The sequence below is a fragment of the Anarhichas minor genome, unplaced genomic scaffold (assembly GCF_050575085.1).
Source record: "Anarhichas minor isolate MPS153535 unplaced genomic scaffold, ASM5057508v1 ptg000020l, whole genome shotgun sequence".
In the NCBI taxonomy this organism is placed as follows: domain Eukaryota; kingdom Metazoa; phylum Chordata; class Actinopteri; order Perciformes; family Anarhichadidae; genus Anarhichas; species Anarhichas minor.
This window is the reverse complement of record NW_027466466.1, coordinates 3,734,463-3,752,500: the sequence shown is the minus strand read 5'-3', so window position 1 is coordinate 3,752,500 and position 18,038 is coordinate 3,734,463. Positions and strand designations below refer to the sequence as shown.

General features: G+C 45.1%; 2 protein-coding genes across 4 annotated transcripts in view; both read right to left on the bottom strand.

Annotated features, from left to right (window-relative positions):
• Positions 1 to 2,887, bottom strand: part of kcnq2a (potassium voltage-gated channel, KQT-like subfamily, member 2a) — a 26,460-nt gene extending 23,573 nt beyond the window's left edge. For all 3 annotated transcript variants that reach the window (XM_076095428.1, XM_076095427.1, XM_076095429.1), the window contains exon 1: positions 2,589 to 2,887. In XM_076095428.1, coding sequence (XP_075951543.1) covers positions 2,589 to 2,887 — 299 coding nt within the window. The remainder of the gene's footprint in view (positions 1 to 2,588) is intronic.
• Positions 2,888 to 3,627: 740 nt separating this feature from the next.
• Positions 3,628 to 18,038, bottom strand: part of prex1 (phosphatidylinositol-3,4,5-trisphosphate-dependent Rac exchange factor 1) — a 76,663-nt gene continuing 62,252 nt past the window's right edge. Inside the window, exons 27-40 of the mRNA XM_076095520.1 lie at positions 15,615 to 15,703; positions 14,913 to 14,995; positions 14,095 to 14,185; positions 13,878 to 14,006; positions 13,752 to 13,793; positions 12,727 to 12,944; positions 12,353 to 12,455; positions 10,126 to 10,269; positions 8,963 to 9,077; positions 8,177 to 8,243; positions 6,832 to 7,007; positions 6,505 to 6,607; positions 5,901 to 5,968; positions 3,628 to 5,806 (exon numbers count right to left, since the gene is read on the bottom strand). Coding sequence (XP_075951635.1) covers positions 5,764 to 5,806; positions 5,901 to 5,968; positions 6,505 to 6,607; positions 6,832 to 7,007; positions 8,177 to 8,243; positions 8,963 to 9,077; positions 10,126 to 10,269; positions 12,353 to 12,455; positions 12,727 to 12,944; positions 13,752 to 13,793; positions 13,878 to 14,006; positions 14,095 to 14,185; positions 14,913 to 14,995; positions 15,615 to 15,703 — 1,471 coding nt within the window. The 3' untranslated portion in view covers positions 3,628 to 5,763. The remainder of the gene's footprint in view (positions 5,807 to 5,900; positions 5,969 to 6,504; positions 6,608 to 6,831; positions 7,008 to 8,176; positions 8,244 to 8,962; positions 9,078 to 10,125; positions 10,270 to 12,352; positions 12,456 to 12,726; positions 12,945 to 13,751; positions 13,794 to 13,877; positions 14,007 to 14,094; positions 14,186 to 14,912; positions 14,996 to 15,614; positions 15,704 to 18,038) is intronic.

The following is an 18,038-nucleotide window of genomic DNA, read 5'->3' as shown; positions in this document are numbered from 1 at the left end:
TGAATGACTTTAGGAAAATGTAACAGAACATTCATATCGTTTTCACTGATCGAGCGTTTTCTTAACTCTTTGTTTGCCCGAGTCTCTTTACCGTCTTCTACAGTGGTAGTCCCTTGTTCCACTTTGGTGCAGAACTGACACATTTTGTCATCTCACAGCTGCAGAGGCCTTTCCTCTGGTGCTTCCTGCAAGAGGACACACAGTAACACGAGGCTCCTATTAAAGTCAAATAAGAGACGATAATCAGAGCCCTGATCTCTGTATCAGTCTCTTGCATGGATCCCGACAGGAGGCCGAGATGTAGCTGGAGACAGGAACCCGACAAATTAAAAGTATTTTTTCGCAAGCTGTCAAATTGTCCCTCCTCACAGAATGTGGGTGAACGAAGACCAGAGACACGCTGCAACTGTTCCAACAGCAGGATGTTGGATGAAGCCTTTGCTGTAAAAGGTTTTTTCACAGCTTTTCCCTTTCACTTGTAATAATTCTAAATGTTCAAACCCAGCATGCTGCATTTTACAAGTGTTAGATCCAGAGGACTATCATTGACTGTGGACCAGTGTCTCTCCCCCCCCCCCTTTAACTGATGTTGTAGCAGCGACGTAACACAAGGGGGAAGGGAGGCCTTGGTCTCAGACAGCTACTGTACATAGATGGAGAATGAGACAGACAAGAGGCAGCGTGACGGGGAGCATTTTGGATGTAGGCGCTCATGTTCCACATATTGATCGTTCACGTGCACTACAAACGAGGCCAAGGGACAAAACACCTGCCTAACATTTCAGGAGGACACGCATCAAATAGAAATAGCTGCCGTCGGAGTGCGAGTACGTTTCGCAATGCTCGCTGTCAGCTCAAGGCAGTGGTGTCATTTTGTTTCTGTTTTTTTTTGGAGCAGATATAAGCCGGAGAATGAATGAGGAGGGGAGAGATCCGACGGAAGTCAGCACATGATAGTTTTATAAATCTGCTGGCTGGAAGTAAAAAAGAGTCGGGAGATTAAATGAAGTGTGGTGGCTATGAATTATCTATAGAACAGACGAATGGAATGGAGGCGGATGCTGTTCTGCGAGCTGGATGGCACAGAGTGAACCCTGTATGGAGGGTAGAGTTGTACACTAACTCACAACATGTTTTCCACCGGATTCTGATTTAAGCAGCACACATGCTGACCCTGTTCAGACTAGTTTTCTTGGTGTAGTTTGGCTCTAAATGCTGCATTAACCAAGAAAAAACATTACTGCTGCCTGCACGAGATTCAGCCATGAAGTTAGCACTACCTCCTTAGAGCCACATTGGTCAATGAACATCAACAGACTAATGGTAGAGAAGGCGATTTATCTGGCTGTTATAGTATTCAGTTAATATTTCAAAAGTAGCCTGTGTGTGTGGTTTCACATCAAAGCACAGGCTTACTTCTGGGCATCCAGCCGTCTCTGGGGAGGCGATATGCTGTGCACAGTGAATTCCTTAATGCCGTGGCGTTTCAGCCTCTCACTAACAAGCATGCACTACTGAAGAGGAAGGATTCAGGTATGGCTGGAGGGCAAATACCAGCAATAGAGAGCGGACATTTGGAGGCTAACACATCTTTCACCTTAAAAAGGGGGGCACAAAACTGCAAGTAACGCATGTTAGATAAAAACGTACTTGTATGGAGCAGTGCTCAGCTCTTACAGTTAATGTCTTCTGTGGCTCAGGAGAAGCCTTATCAACTCTGAGAAAATTCAAAAATAATGGACGACAACATTTTTTTAACAGATCTGCATCTCAGATATGGCATGTGAAACATGCGGGCGATTAAGAGGGATTATGGGAAATGTCGGATCCAAGTGCTGCACCGATTCTGACCATTCCTTTCCTGTCTCTTACGTTAGCCCCTTCCCAAACTTTATGGAAGTGCATCACTAAATTGCTGCAGTACCCCTGTCAATTGTCAGAATCAAGGGATGCTTTTTTTTCGCTAAAGATTGTAGTTGTTGCTGGGGGGGCTGACCTCTCATCAGAGGTCACCACCCTCCATTATTCATGACAGCATCGCTGGAGTCAGAGCGATCATGTTCCAACTCAAAGCAGCTCGCAGGCCGTTTTCTGGCTGTGGCATCCAGAGCGCTCCCTCCCACCGTCCAGAGCCGGGCTGCGACGTTAATTAGGGGAAGTACAGTGACGCGGCGCGGAGCTGTCCACGGGCCGCGGTGCTGAAACCCGTGCTGCTGCCGCAACACACGAGAACTCTTTATGGACGAATGAAACGTGTAACATGTCGAGCATCATCGCATGCAGTCTAACGGCTCAATCAGAAAAACATGACACAAACAGAAGTTTCAAGACTTAAGAGTTAAAGCTGGAGTTCTGCAGGTGAAGTGACCCCCCCCCCCCCCCCCTTTAATCGGGCTGTAGCAACATGACAACGCTTAACCCTTTATAATGCGGCTTCTGAGCATCATCAGCGCAAAACGAGGCACAAAACCCGCAAAACTCCATAGCAGCCCCCCCCCCCCCTAAAACAAAGAAATAATTACATTCCCAGACCAAAAGGCCACGGTGACAGAATCAACATGCTTGGTCGGAGCCCGGCCGTCACTTACACATACGCGTGGTAGATGAACGCCCATCCCCGCGGTCTTTCCAGTGCGTTATAGAGGAAATTCTGCAGTTTCCGATAGCTGGCGTTTTTCTTCGACGGTCTGGGTCTCCCGGCGGAGATGCTGGACCTCGGTCTGCAGAGGATGCTGCTCCGCTTGGTGCTCTCCGCGCCCGCAATGAGCAGCGCCCCATCCCTGCCGGATTCGGGAGCGCCGGGGTCCAGTCCGACAAAGCCGACCCTGTGCTTCTTCTCCTCGGCTTGGGTTGGGTAGACCCCGCCGTTGAGAGACTTCTGCACCATCCTAAAGTCGAGACGACTCTAACGAGGAGTTGTCCGTGTCCTTGCCGCCGCGGGGATGCATCACCGGTGCTGAGAGGGGCGTGTGTGTGCGCTGGTGTGGCGAATGCAGTCAGTGTCGCCCCCCCCCCCCCCCACCCACCCCTGGAAAACCAATTGCGATAACCACGCGAAACTGCACGGTGTCTGCTTTTACCGTAGCCCCTTCCGGTCATTTGACAGACACAGCAAGGAGGGGCAATGCACAGGATTGTTCACTCCACAGTCTGATCACGTTGGTCATCATCAATTCAGAAGCTATCGGCAACAATTTAACGGCCCAGCAATGCAAAGTTAAACTGACACGTGCAACCAGCCTTCTTCTAACGCTGTGACATCTGGCCAGGTGTGTCAGCAAAACACTCACAATTGATTACCTTATTTTGGGAAAATGAAGGTGTCTTGTTTCTTCATTCATATATCAGTCAATATTCATATGTGGTTCTGACTTCGGTCAGTGTAATGGACACCTAAAACTATGACGATGTGTTGTTTTAAAGGTTTGCATTCTGTGGTTGAGCAAAGGCAAAAGACAAATATGTACTTGCCAAAAATCTGATAGTATCTGTCAACATGCGGTGAGACGTAAAACGCAGGACACACTGTAAAGCAGGAGAATTATGAGAGAAAATCACTTTATGCTGGACATCATGTCCGCTCTGTTGGGTTGGCCACTTTGCTGCTTCACTGAAAAAACATCATCACACTGTGAACATTTTATTTACTAGCTTGTTAAGATTGCATTTACAATGATAATCTTAGAAAGATTCAACAGAGATCCTTTGTACAGTTATTTTCAAGCAACATAAAATTGCAAATAAGGTATATACAAAAAAAAACATTAGAATAATGTAAATAAATGTGTAATCAGTGACATATTTGTTTGTCCGGCCACACCAACATGCTGCAGTCATTAGATCATTTTTACTGGTGACGGGTGCTTAATAAAACCAGGTTACGGTGACTAATGCTGCATTTCAGAGTTTGTACAATGCACACTGCTCAGATTAAGAGTGAATTTAATAATAAGGGAGATGATGATGCAAATACCCGCTGAGTCCTATGTGCCAGAAGGGGGATGTAGATTTACAGCGGCCATGCTAGTGCCGACGGATGTGGAGAGACTATTCCAACATGCACATTTGGAGGCAGACCGCTTTTAAATAAATTAAAAAGGACGAAGTAATCTGCCTAATGAGTGCAGCATGTCGAGACAGATTCATGAAATGCTCCTCGAATCTTTTTAACAGCAAGACAAAAAAGAAAAAAAGTTGTCAGTGAGGTTATGCTTCTCCTCCAATGCACAGGCATGAATACAAAATGTTTTATATACTATCTTCATAAAAATAATCCAATTTAAGTTATAGCATCACTCGGACATATCCTATCTCTTTTCGTCCTCTGACATCGTTACAGTTTGTATGTACAAGAAATTAAAATCTTCAGTAAAATGATGTTACTGTGTTTCAGTCCTGAAACGATCCCTTTGTTTGCGTCATGAAAGAACTGCTTACAGTACGTTTTTGCTAACACTGCAACTTGAGTGGACCAATTCTTGTGCTTGTTTTAATACCCACAGTGAATACAACAGTTCCAAGACAACGTAAAAAACAATTAAAAAAACTCTAAATAATGTCTTAGTTAACAGAAGGCAATCCTTCAACTAGTACATTGGAATTAATATATTAATAATTTAAAAACCTCTTGACTTGGCTGCTTATTGACAAGCAGCCCGGTATGGTTTGTTTTAGCTTCCTTTGTCCCGATTCTGATTAGCTAGCTTCTGTTCATCTTCCCTCCCTTGCTCTCCCTGAAGATCCAAGTAACACTTCCTGATGTCCATACATATAAATAAAATACACGAGTAGTTAGGTCTAAAAAAAGAAAAGAATGGCATGCCATTGGTCCTTTAAATACTGTTCAATACGTAGGCTGGAATGCTTTTAGATTCTTTAATACCTGATATATAGAAGTAAGGGGTAAAAATGCTCCTTCTGGACACAATAAATAACTATCCTTCATATAGTGCAGTAATACAGTACTCACACTAAACCTACAGTAATTGCACAGTAACCACATGCAAAGGGCTGAAGAAAGACCCCCCCCCCCCCCTCTTTATCATCCCTCTTTTCATCTGTCCCTCGATCCCTACTTCCATCCCTCTGTCTAGTCTTCCTGCATCTACTCAGCCAGCTACAGACGTGAATACAAGGGGATTCAAGTATTCGACTTCACTCGGGGTCCAAACGCTGAGCCCTGGGGAACACCAGCCCAAAACAGAGAGGCAGCTCTCTGGAGTTGCAGTCCAAGGCAAAACAGATAGCATCTGCATTTAGTATGACAGCCAGCTATAGGTAGTTTGGTTAATCCAGTTAATCCAGCTCGGTTAGGAGCGTAATCACTGTTGGTGTCTTCTGTATGAGGCCTCAAGCTGGCCTCTCCCTTCCAATGGTGTTGTGAACATTTTGCACTAGTTGTCAGCCTTGTGTAGGTAGACAGACAGACAGACAGACAAAGCGATGCTACTTCTATCTGGGTGGATTCCCAGTATAACAGTACATGACTAGTCTGGAGCTTCAGGCTGCCCCTAGTAGCTGTCATTAGTCATCTGTACAGTCTTGTTTAACCTGTACTTTGCACTGAGGACTCTAGTGGTATCCATGGTGGAATGATCCCTGTGTAACTGGGGCAGTTGGGGGGGGGGGGGGGTCTTTACATTGGGAGCGTCTCTTGGAAAAGAAAGCGGTGAGACCTCTGTTATTGCCACCTCTCATCATATCTTCCAATTTCACATTCACCCTCTCTCTCTCTCTGATGTCTTCTCTGAAGTGACGGTTTTCTTAGAAATCTCCATCTGAAGGCGGCAAACACAGCTTGAAGAGCCTGTTGTAAAAGAAAAACAGGAAATGAGGAGAATCCGCCTCATCTCAAGACCATATCACGTACTGATGGCATTGGAAGAGGTTTCATACAGTACCTTGGGAATGATGGAGGCATCTGGTCCATTACCTTGAGATTTTTAGCAGAGAGCTCAACTCTTGCTCCCTGGTAAAAAAAAAATAAGTAAACATTATGCTACATGCTCTACAATGATCATATTACACTGAATCACTGAGCATTCAAAAGCAGACAATGTCTAGAAATACTTGCTGGAACTCTTTTTGACTTTGATGTCATTTCATGCAACTCACAGATTATTATTTGATATGATTTTAACAAAGGCATCCATACGGTATGACTTTGTGCTAGAATAGGTGAGAAAAATGTTTGATCCCACTTGTTCCTCTAACTGTACATGGAATTAGGCTGGGAGATTAAATATGATTAATTAAGTTGTAATTCCAAGCAAATTGTACTGTGGTGCATTAAAGTGCAACACTTGGGCTCATAGCATCAGATATCAAACTTCAAAATTGGACAAGATTTACTGTATGTTCTATAAAAAACACACTTTCCCTTCTTGTAAAATAGATGTTTTATCAGTCGTAGTAAAATAATTTGTAATGAACAAAATGTAGGTGCAAAGAAAGCACACTTTAGTGGGGAGGCCATACGAGGCATCCACGGCCCCTGAGCTTTACCTGTTTGCGCATGATATCCATGGTCGGCATGATGCAGCGCGGCATGAGGCCGTGGTTCCTGGCTAAGATCATCGCCTGCTCCAGGGTCACATTCAGGGTACATCTGCAAAGAACCAAACGGGTTGAGAGGGTCAGCTCTGCGTGCACCTCTGGATCAAAACACACTCATGGGGTTGTCCACACAAGTATGTGCACCTGCTGCGGGACGCCTCGAAGTAGAAACGTATTCAAAACAGCGAGGCCGCGCTGTGTTAATCTTTATCGCAGCTGACAGCCTAGCGGTGCTACACAAACGGTACAAAAATGTCGGCGTGGCGCCGGGCTGACCTCTGCATGCCTGTGCCGCACATGGTGATGTGGCACGCTCCCAGGCGGTTACACAGCTCGGAGGACACGCACAGCACGCTGACACCCGACGGGTGGCCTTGGGCGCTCGTGCGCACGTTGACGTAGGACTGCATCAGTCGACAGAGATCGTCCAGTGTGTTGAGGGGTCGCAGCAGCTGTGGGGAGGAGACGGGTCAGTGGTTTAATGGACTGCAAACAAGAAGTTACAGTGGCAAAGGTGGCCATCTTACCAAGTCATCTACACTAGTATTACGTTTTAAAATCTGTATTTCGGGAAAACCATAAAACCAACTTGTTTATAGTATACTATTAATACTGACAAATAAAACAGGAATATCAATTGAAGGGACAGTTCACAGCAAAATCCAGAAATAGACATATTACCAGTAGTGCTATTTGTCAGTCTAGATTGTTTTGGTGTGAGTTGCGTAGTTTTGGAGGCATCGTCTGTAGAGCCGTCTGCCTTCTCTCCAGTATAACAGGACAACATGACACTCTCATTGACGCCCAAAAAACGCAACGTCACTTTCCAGAAATCATGACACGGTACTAAGATAATCCAAAGACCTTGTTGAGAGCAGTTTCATGGAGGGACTATTTTCTTTCAACCATAGTTGCAACATGAAACTTCTGAAAACAAGGCCGGCGGGTTATGTTAATATGTATTTTGGATTGTGGGGTTAACTGTCCCTTTAAAATGAGAGCGAATTAAAAATAGTGAAAAAGTTGATCTGTATTATTTGAATATTTAATACTAGACTAAGTCGAGTAAGTGACTTGTTAAGATGGTGCACCAGCAGAAACCATTCAGAATAACACAAAGAGGTTCAACTCTTTGTCGCCTTTCTTGTAAAAGACGATGACAACCTGAGAATGAGGCTCTAGATATTGAAGCTATGTTCTATTCGGTTTTATTCACTGGAATCTAGTTCAGCTACAGTCAGTTTGGGACACTAGGGTTTGCTTTCTAATCTAATCATCTCTGAGGTTCAAATGGATGCAGTTGTATAATGTTGAAGTGTTGAGGTTAGTTGGAGTTAATAGGGGGAGTCTTGGTAAACTAGTTGGAGGGGAGGGTGCAGGTTCCAGTGGAGGGAACAGGACTCCGGTACATCTTACTTTTGAAATGCTTGGTTGCAGGTCTCTAACTTCAAGGCCCAGTATCTGTGCTTGCATTTATATCCAGTCACAACGTTATATAAAAAAATGGACTCATGTTACAAGAACAGGATATAAGTTACGAGACGAAAAAAACACACGTAGACTGTAAAGTAGACAGCAAAGGCAACAAATGGGAAATGTAAGAGAATAAGTGTATATTTACCTGGTCTATCTTCATCGCTGTGGTGTTCGAGTCCGTCGGGAGATTGGACTTCTCCAAATAGAAAGCCCTGTATGGGAAAAAAAAACATATCTAGTTCCATCTTGTTCTCCTCTGACTCAGTCTGTGTGAAAGCTGAGTCATCTAGCATCTCAAGTACTACTTTAGGGAATATTACAGTACATATTTCATCATTTATTGATGTTGCATGAGTAATTTCCTGGGGATGAACGCACACACAAGACATCACAGTCCTATTAATTATTATTATTATTATTATTTTACAGGGCAATAAACAATAACAATTCAAAGAAAAATCTAAATAAATATATCGGTCATACATGCAGCTCTGTAAATCTGAACTTTATGAACTGAAATTGCTGAATATAATATTTTACACTTCTTTAAATGCACATTTTTATTGTTAACATTTTGTAAACATTGTATCTTGCACTAATGATATCAAAAGAAAATATGATGCAGACAGAGATTATCAAAAATGTACAACATTCACTGTTAACCACGTTCATATCAAAGGCCATGAACGTGGCACAGTGATATCTATGGTGCATAGATATCACACAAGCCGGTGTCACTACATGAGCCACTGGTCCAGCTAAAGGATTCAGTTCTCACCTTGAACAATTCAGGACCTTGAAACTAGTTCAAAGAGCAGCGGAAGCAGCGTTTCTGCTTGCTTATGCAACATCACAGGGTCGACTCTCCCTTTAAGGTGAAATATATCCCCGAGCGCTAGTGAGGGCTGCGATGCAGTGTAGCATGGCGTACCTGAGCCTGCGGTAGTAGGCCTTGACCTTCTCCAGTGAGACAGCGTTGGTGCGCTGCTGAAACTCCTCCATGGCTGCGTAGTCCTGCTGGGACACTCCCTCTGGACGCTCCAGTGCTGGATGGAACGGGTAGGAGGCATTTAGGTCAACACACATGGGTTACGCGTTTACATGATCGCATGTTTTCATGCCCTCCAACCCTAACCCTCGCATCTTAAAATCTCATCACCTCATCATCAAACTTAAACTAACACGAACATCCACCCAGCCTCAGGCGTAATCCTAACCTCCACTGTGAAATAACATTTTGATAAAGAGTTGAATGCCTTAAATCTCCTTACGTAAGAGGATTTTCAATCCATATGAGGACATATGGTGTTTCAAGATATGGCCACGCACTCACACAAACTTCAGCACCTGCAATACCGTAACACCCCCCCCCCCCCCCAACCTGCAGCAAAGACATTTTTCCAGTAGGTGGCAATGTTCAACCACAGATCTGTACTGCTGAATGGCTCTGAAGCTGAAGCACTTAGCTCCAGTTGAACTACATAAGAAGGATGTGAGCTCTGTCATCGGGTTAGTGTTCCAACTGGCGCTCGTCTCTGGAAGTATAATGGCCATTTGGCAGACAGGCCTGATGCATGACGCTATCCATTCACACTAGGCCAGCAGAGACTGATGGAGGACTAGAAGGCGCACGGCAGCAGAGGAGAACGCAACGGTGGAGTGTCGTCAATGGCCGAATAAAAGGCTTCAATCTAACTTAATAAAAGCTCGAGCTTTCAGGAAATGTGCGTGTGTGAGAGGCTTCATCATGCTCTGAGAGTGTTTCTAAATCATACAATTCAATGTGTAGCGTGCAGAAGTGTGTTCAATACAACCCTCCCTGAATGTGGCCCCATTGACCCAAACAGTGTGCTGAGCATTGCACAGACGTCTTGGTGAGACTCTTGTTTTGCTTTTTATTTGATAATGCTTAAATTAAACTACCTTTTAATGCAGAATTTTAGTTTGCGTTCTTGCTTAAACTAAAATCCTGTAAAAGACTATTAGTACACAGATGATGTATTTCAAAAGGAACACCACCCAGGACCCCTCGCCACTGTTGTGTGGCGTTACACTTCCTTCTCCACACCCTTCGCTCCTCTGTCCCAGCCTTACCCCTGGTGAAGAGGACGGTCTGCAGCTTGAGGCTGCCTCCGTTTTGCAGCCGGGTGGGCAGCTCGCTGAAGTGACAGCTGTCCAGGTACAGAGTGACCCTCAGGGCCTGCCGGCTGCCCTCCACCTGGTAACACACCGGTGTGTCTGCAATACATAGACACAGACAGGGGAGAACGTTAACAAGACCGCACTGCTATCATTCTGGCTGTTCACTCAACACGTGAAAATGTGTTGAGTGAATAAACGGTGAGGGGCTATGAAGTCAGCGACCCTCAGATATTTAGTTATAGACTATGTAATAGTCTTTAGAGTGAACAAAAACACATATACGCAATTCAGCATTAATAATAGAGCAGTGAAGTTTTACAGTGTTAACGTCTACATTTGTAGAGTCCAGGTTTCCGATGCCAGTAAAGACAGCACAGACGTACTGCTGCATTACTGAGCGTCAGCAATCATTTCAAATTATTTGTATTTTTACTAAAGCAGGATTTCATAAAACTATCAACTAAATGAAATGTGGAAAACTCCCCGTGTCTCCAGCACGGCCTTACTTTGGCTTTGACACTGCCACAGAGTGCACGGTAATGGGGAAAAAAAAGACAAGTCCATTTAAATAGAACATGGGTAATTACCCCGTGTGTTAGTCATTTTGGGAAAATCTGCACGACACGTGCTGTTATGTCTGTTTTTAATGTTACAGCTTCTGGCAAACACACCGCTGGGATGAGATGTTGTTAAATGGACAGAGGTTGATCCCCGTCATGGAGGACAACGACACATGTACAATTTAGATGTATTTGTTTAATCTGTCTGCTCCCTTTCTAGTTCAAACCAATTTGTCATAACTGAATTACTTAAGCAGAGCAGTAACCTTTTCTAATTCTACAAACAATACATGACTAGTGATAATGCAGAACTTAGAGGTTTCTGACTGTGGCACATGAGCTGTTCTTAGAAAATGGAAAAGATGACCTTTACTTAGCGACCTCTAGGGTCAGCGCTCTTTGCGAGAGAACCCATCAAGCCGTAATCCTGTGGAATTGGCCGTGATGCCTCAGAGTCTGTGGTGCTCACACGATTGTGCCCCACCAATAGCTCCCGGCCTGCTGAAGATGCTATTAGCGAATCAATACTGTCCAATGGAGGCTGTCGCCACAAACCATCTGCCTGCACTGCAGCATTCTGAGCAGGAAATGCAACTTCAGCGAAGCCGTTTGGTTAAAAACGGGTTTCTTTTACGTCAAAGTGTAGGAGTTTGGGTCTGCACACCGTGTATGAATGACCAAGTCAGTATGCGTCAGTATTGGTTTGCATGTTCGTGCAAAAATATACGCATGCCATGTGCACACTAAATACTTTCTGCTGCAGAGCGTGATCCGAGAATAACAAATCCCCTGCTTCATCCACAGCCCTGCCTCCCAAAATGGGAAGTGCATGTTGTGCTTTTCCTTTGAGCGGCAAATCTCTGCCGGCCACATTGAGGCGACTGAAAGGAGCCGCAAACTGATTCAGGATGCGGCCGTCCTTTTGTATTTGCTGGCTTTAAGGCTGCTGGTGGCCGGTGAGCACCTTCAGTGAATACAGATACCGAGGTTATTAAAAGGCACAAATGTGCCCCGGTCACGTCGGGACGCTCACAATGCCCACTGTGAACAACCTGCGGTGCATTCTCAGTTGAAGCTGCTGCAGTGCACTCTTCTATTCAAATGCTGACTCTGAAATAAATGCTCCGACCTTGAGCGGTTTGGCGGGACGGAAGCGATGCAAACCTCAAAATCTGTTTCGCCCTTTTCATGCAGCGGAGTATTACACATGAGTTTACAGTAGTGTTTGTGTATATCTATCAGTGCCTCCATATGTGTCAGTATTTCATGCGTCTCAGAGCAGCACTCTAGTTTGAATGATTCCCTCTCAGAGCCTGTCAAGAAGGGGCCGTCTTATCTTTAACACAAGGGCAATGAGGACTCTAAGAGACTGCATGCTGTGCCCTTGTTTGAGATGATTTATGGAGCCATTATGGTGTTGTTTTAGCTCCCTATTCAGTCGCGTTCCACTGAAAAGAAAACGAAATCTGCAATGATAAAATGTCAATTTCGCCCTAAATGGCTTCCATACATTCCACACAATGGAACTTTATTCAGAGTTGGTCGAATCACACAGCTGCTCATTAGCAGCGGTGTGGTTTGAATGGGCAGAGTCAGTCTTTCTCGATGGAGTCTCTTACTTGCGACTAGACACTCATCCTCCAGTTGCCTGAAGAACACAGTGACTTTGTCCAAGTCCAACAGGGCCGCCTTGGTGTCCTCCAGCATGGTCCGCTCCTCTTTCTGCCGGGGGGAGAGAAAAAAAAGAGAGCTCAGTCGCAGCGGGAAAAGAGTTGCGATAGTCAGAAGCCATGCAGTAGAGGACACCTGCATTGCTAGAAACCCAAAAAGACACACGGATGCAAAAGTGGATGCAACAGGACAGCCACTACATCTTGATGTTGGCTTGAAACTGCGTCAGGTAAGACTTTTGCTTTCGTTTTTAAGTAATGCATCCAACTTATGAGAAGCTACATCACAAATCAGTTTGCCAAAAGAAAACATCTGTGCTCACCAGGTGTGGCGCCAGCGTGGACTGGAAGTGCAGCAGCACGCCGATGACGGATATTTGCTCCAGCCACTTGCGGCTGGTCTCCTTGCCGTCCTCCTGGTACTCGCCGGCGTTGTTGAACCGTGACCGCAGCGCCGCCAACAGCTGCTCCGTCAGCGTGCACAGGGCTCCCGTCGCCGCCTGGCAGAAGATCACATCCCGTCGTAGCTGCAGAGACGTGTCTGTTGTGAACAAAGGGGGAGGTTATGGGGAAGATCAGTGGGCAGAAGAGGGTTATAAGGCATCACAACCTCCCACGGTAACCTGCCTCGTTACACGTGTCCCGGAGTTGCTCCGCTGCAAATGCTTTATTCCATTAGCCTGGATCCCCTGAGAGGATACCTCCCACTAACTAGCACCACATGCCACTGCGCACAGTTCAAAGTGACTGGAGCATCATGCGTTCTGACACCAAGCTCTCATCCTTGTACAAACACACAAAACAATCTGGAAATGGAAATGTGCCTGATATGGAAAATAAAAACAGCGCTGAAAATTTGGAATAGACTGGAAACTAAATACATTTAAACATCTGCTTTATCTTCTGCAATGGAACAGATGTGATGAAATCAAAACAGACTTACATATGGCTATATTATTACGCTGTTCATTATTAATACAAAAGTAGACGTGCATTGTTTCAGAACTAATGTGACAAACGAAACAAAGACAATATAAACATTAAGTCCCATGAAACTGTATTCTTGACATCATAAATAAATATTTCAGTTACAATTGAATAACCTTTGAAGATGTCTTAAGGACCTGCAGATGCCCTGATGTAGAACTGGCTGTATTCTCATATGATGGATGAGCTCATTTGCAAAGTGCTCTAAACTGTTGGAATCATTTGAAATACTCCAGTTATGAGACCTTTCCTGCTGCTTGAGCCTGAATTCTGCCGAGTGATTATCTAGTTCGATTAGTCACCGGCGCCTCGCTCCGACTGTGAACCGGTCTCTATCTATAACGCTGACATGTTACTCTACCTGTGCACTTCAGCAGAGCCAGGAGAAGCTGGTTCTTTCCATCTGTGGGGACAGAAGGAAAACAAGCTGACTTTGATTGTAACCGTACACGAATCACATCCACGTGTGTGCGTGTGTTCCGCTAACCGTCCACGAATTGCTGCAGGCTCTCCACCAGGGTTTTGATAGAGTTGGGCAGGTTCCAAGGGTCCTCCTGGATGTTCTTGTGGATGATGTAGCGACAGCGAACCGTCCAATCTTCCGTTTGTCGGAACTCTGTTCACAAAAAAATAAAATCCAGAAATTATCAACATGACAACACACCCTCTCACCTTTCTGGCGGCGCACACACACGAATACATACCTGGTTGGCTGTGGTCAGAGTAAAAGTGCTTGGTCTCCTCACAGGCCTTGGTCATGACTGCTCCTTTGAGTAGGCTGTTGATGGAGTCGACCTGTGTGCAGAAATGAAAGCACACAAAGAATATATTGTCAGGTGATCTTCGCCCCTCATGTTCTTTCTTCTTCCAGCTACCTTCTTTCTTTCTGTCTGTGTCATTCATTCATTCATTCATTCTCACACACACACACACACACACACACACACACACACACACACACACATATATAAACACACCTCTGGCTTCTGGCAGAGTCTTCCAGCATTAACAACAACAGCGCTTGTGATTGTAGGGCTCCCTGAGCTGCTGCTTACATGTGCAAAGAACTATAGCAGTGAGAGTAGCCCACAGGGCAGCCAAGGGACATCAAATGCCAGCAAGAGGAGATGAAAAGACGGTGTGTTTGTGTGTGTGTGTGTGTGTGTGTGTGTGTGAGGAGAAAGTGAGAATGAAGGAAGGGAGAGAAAGAAAAGGAGGTCAAGTAAAAGATGAGAGAAAACCAGGATCCTGAGCAGAGGACAGAGAGCTCCTCGAGGTAACTCAGCCCAGATGTCGACTGATTACTATCACAACCATCTGATCCAAATCGTTTGCCGGTGGTGGTGGGGGGTGCTTAAATCTTTTGGCTGAGTTTAAAGTTAAGTCATCTCAGTTTGTCCTCACGTCTTCCAAAGTGTGAGTTTGGGAATAGATTGCCGCCACGTCCTGTTCGAATTAGATGGAAGTTTGGAAGTCCCAAAATAAATGGATGGAGTACTCCAGGCCGAACCCCAGAACTAACCTGGTTGAAAAGGTGCTCGAGGCAGCCGTGCAGCTTGTCCTGCTTGTCCGAGGGAATCCTCATGTCACACGGCAGCTCATCCCCTAGCAGCGGGAAAATAAAACACCAAACAAAACAGTTGAGGAGAGATCACACACTTTTGGACGCCAGCGCTCATTTTTATTTGACCATCTGCACTTAGCAAACACGTTTCTATCCATCTGTTTTAATTTAAATTTAGATGAAAAAGATTGGAGGGGATGAAGGCCACTAAATCATTTCAATTGAATGCCTCACTGTGGACACAAAAAACGAGGTGATAAACAGCTTTGGACACATACTTGGCTCACGGAGCAAAAATGTGGCTGCGGGGTTACGAAATGTGTCTGAAACATCTGACCACGGTCACCGCCAACAAACATCTCCAGTATTTCTGTGTTTTGGTGCTCTGGAAGCGTGACATCAGATCAACATTATCACAAACTAAAGAGGAGTCGCACTTTTTTTTATGCAAACATCCATTACTTCTCGTCTTTGTTTGACACTCAGGAAGCATGCTTTTGCTTCGGCCTCGCTCATGTTGTTTACGTTAAATTCACTTTACACGTTCTTCTGTTTGGGGAGCGACACGTTTGTATTCTCGTGTCGGCTCTTTGCTTGACGCTGGTTTCTGAAGCGATCGTTGTTTCACATGAAAGGTCAGATATTCTACATTTCCTTTACCTGATCCCATCTCGTCGCTCCCCAGGTACGAGCTGTTACTGCGCACACTGGTGTAGGACAGGACCGAGTCTCTGTTGCTGTTGCATTCGCTGTAATAAAGCACACACACACACACACACACACAGTTTTAAAATGCATAATAAAGCAAAGGGTTCATTCCGTTCTCAAACCACAGAGGATTTGGAGAGCTGCGTCTTGTAATTATGCTGCCAAGTAATCCTTCTGATTGTAAATGCCTCTTTCTGATTTACAGTATGAAAGACCGAAAGGTAATTAAATGTTTCACGAAGCAACCGACCGCCACTGGTTTACACAGAGTTCCACACATTTCACAGATTAACAAATACATTAGACTTGAACGCTGAAATGGAGCTCGCCTCTCTGCCCCGATACATTTACAAACACAAGCTCTCTGTAGCTTGGTGGGTTCCTTCGTGCCGGGACTTACAATCTGCCTGAGACAGTTTTGCAAAAAAAAAAACGGCATGGTCTGATATTTATAGTCATGCATCTACGTGATTCAACATGATTACCACGTGGAAGATTTATGTAGCTCAAATTATACGTCGCTCCAAGTCAGCACGCTCGCGATAGCCTTTGGAGGAGCTCTGAATGATTCACAGGCTGAGCTAACATGACAAATGGCCTACGAGCTACGGAGTGACAATGGAGGACTTTGTCTTTCTTTTGCTGGTGGCCAGCTTAGAGGGATGACAATGTGGGGGAGTAGGGGGTGGATATCACCTGCTGGGTTATTCCGTGGTCCCTAATGTGTGTGTATGTGAGTGTGAGTGTGGTGGTGGTGGTGGTGGTGGTGTTGGGGGGGGCTTGGCTAAATCAGAGCTGCTCCAATTATGGGGGAGAGAGTTAATACGACCGTCTTTTAGTCATTTGGCTTGAATTCTCCGCTGGCTTTTATTCACACACACTCAAACAAGCACACTGTGTTACACTCTAATGCTAATATGTGTGTATGCACTCGTAAATCCAAGTTGGTTTTTTTGTCTTTGTTCTCTTTCCCTCCACTCTGTCTAATCATACTCCAGACCTCCCATTGCTTTTCTGTTTATTTGTTGCCTAATATACACACAATTCCCCCACTCCCTATGTGTCCTGCATTACTCTCCTTCTGTACAAGTAGGTGTGTTTTCTGGCTGAATTCAGACGCACGCACGCACACACACAGAGAGAAAGAGGTGTTGTCTAAATTTAACCACACGCCTCCTGCCAAAAGTGTGAGCACCACTGTGACAATTATCCTGCTTGTAGTAGCAGATCTGGCTTAAACCTAAACCACACACACACGCGAGAATATCAGAGAGAGCTTGCTTCGTTAATTGTAGCCGTGTCCCATTTGCAAACGGTGTAGATGTAGCATTCACAGTGGAAAAATGGCCCAAATTAAAGACACAAAAAAATGCCAGCGTGCAGACTGAAACCACTTGACTTTTTAGTGTGGCATTAATGGACATATTGTCCCACAATGCAATGCACAGTAGGAACCGAGGAACTACTCGGCTACTAAAAAAAAGGTTGAACGAAATTTGGATGTTGCTGCGACAGCTTCAGGGACATCCCGCCCGGACAACAAAAACACTTATGACTGTGATCCGTTTCAGCTGGATCCGGACACAGTCACCTTAATTCGAGACAAAAAGGTCCTCGCAGGGTCGTATGCGGATACGGGAGCTAAAGATTTACGACATCGTACCAGAGTTTAGAACAAGCACTACTTGATCACCATTTCATTCTTTCCTCCTCATTTCTATTTGTATGTCTTTGAACCCCCCCCCCGTGTCTGCAAGTGTCTCTCTCTTCTGTCCACGTTTTCGCATTATGTTCCTCACAAACTCTACTCAGGCAGTGACCTCCGACTGTTGAGCTCTGTCACCACCTCGGGCTTTCATGTCCGATTCTCTCAGCAAGACTCAACAAAAAAGAAAAGCTTTCACTGCCCGCCTTCTGAAACACAGAAGCATCTTTCATCACAAGCGGGCAGATTCATCCACGTTCACTGTGCAGCCCTGCCCTATTACCTTGAACTGAGTTTTTTTCTTTCCACTGGGCGTCCAAACCCTGAATAAACACCTCACGGTGCGTGTGTGTGTGAGTGTGTGTGTGCACACCACACAAACAACAGTCTACATTTCTCCTATGCATTTTATTGCGATGAAGTCACGTTTCACATGGCGTGGCCGGGGCCTTAATGACAGAGTGGGTGAGGAGGCCGCACCCCAAACATTTGGCTCTATTATACACCAGCCCACCACACCAACAACCAATAACTACATCTTAGTGGGTGGTGGAGGGTGGGGCTCAGTGGAGCACTGCCCAGTGAACCATGCACACACACACAGAGAAACATCTGAATGAACTCACAACGAGCAAATGACATAACCAGATCTGACCAAAACATTTTGAAGT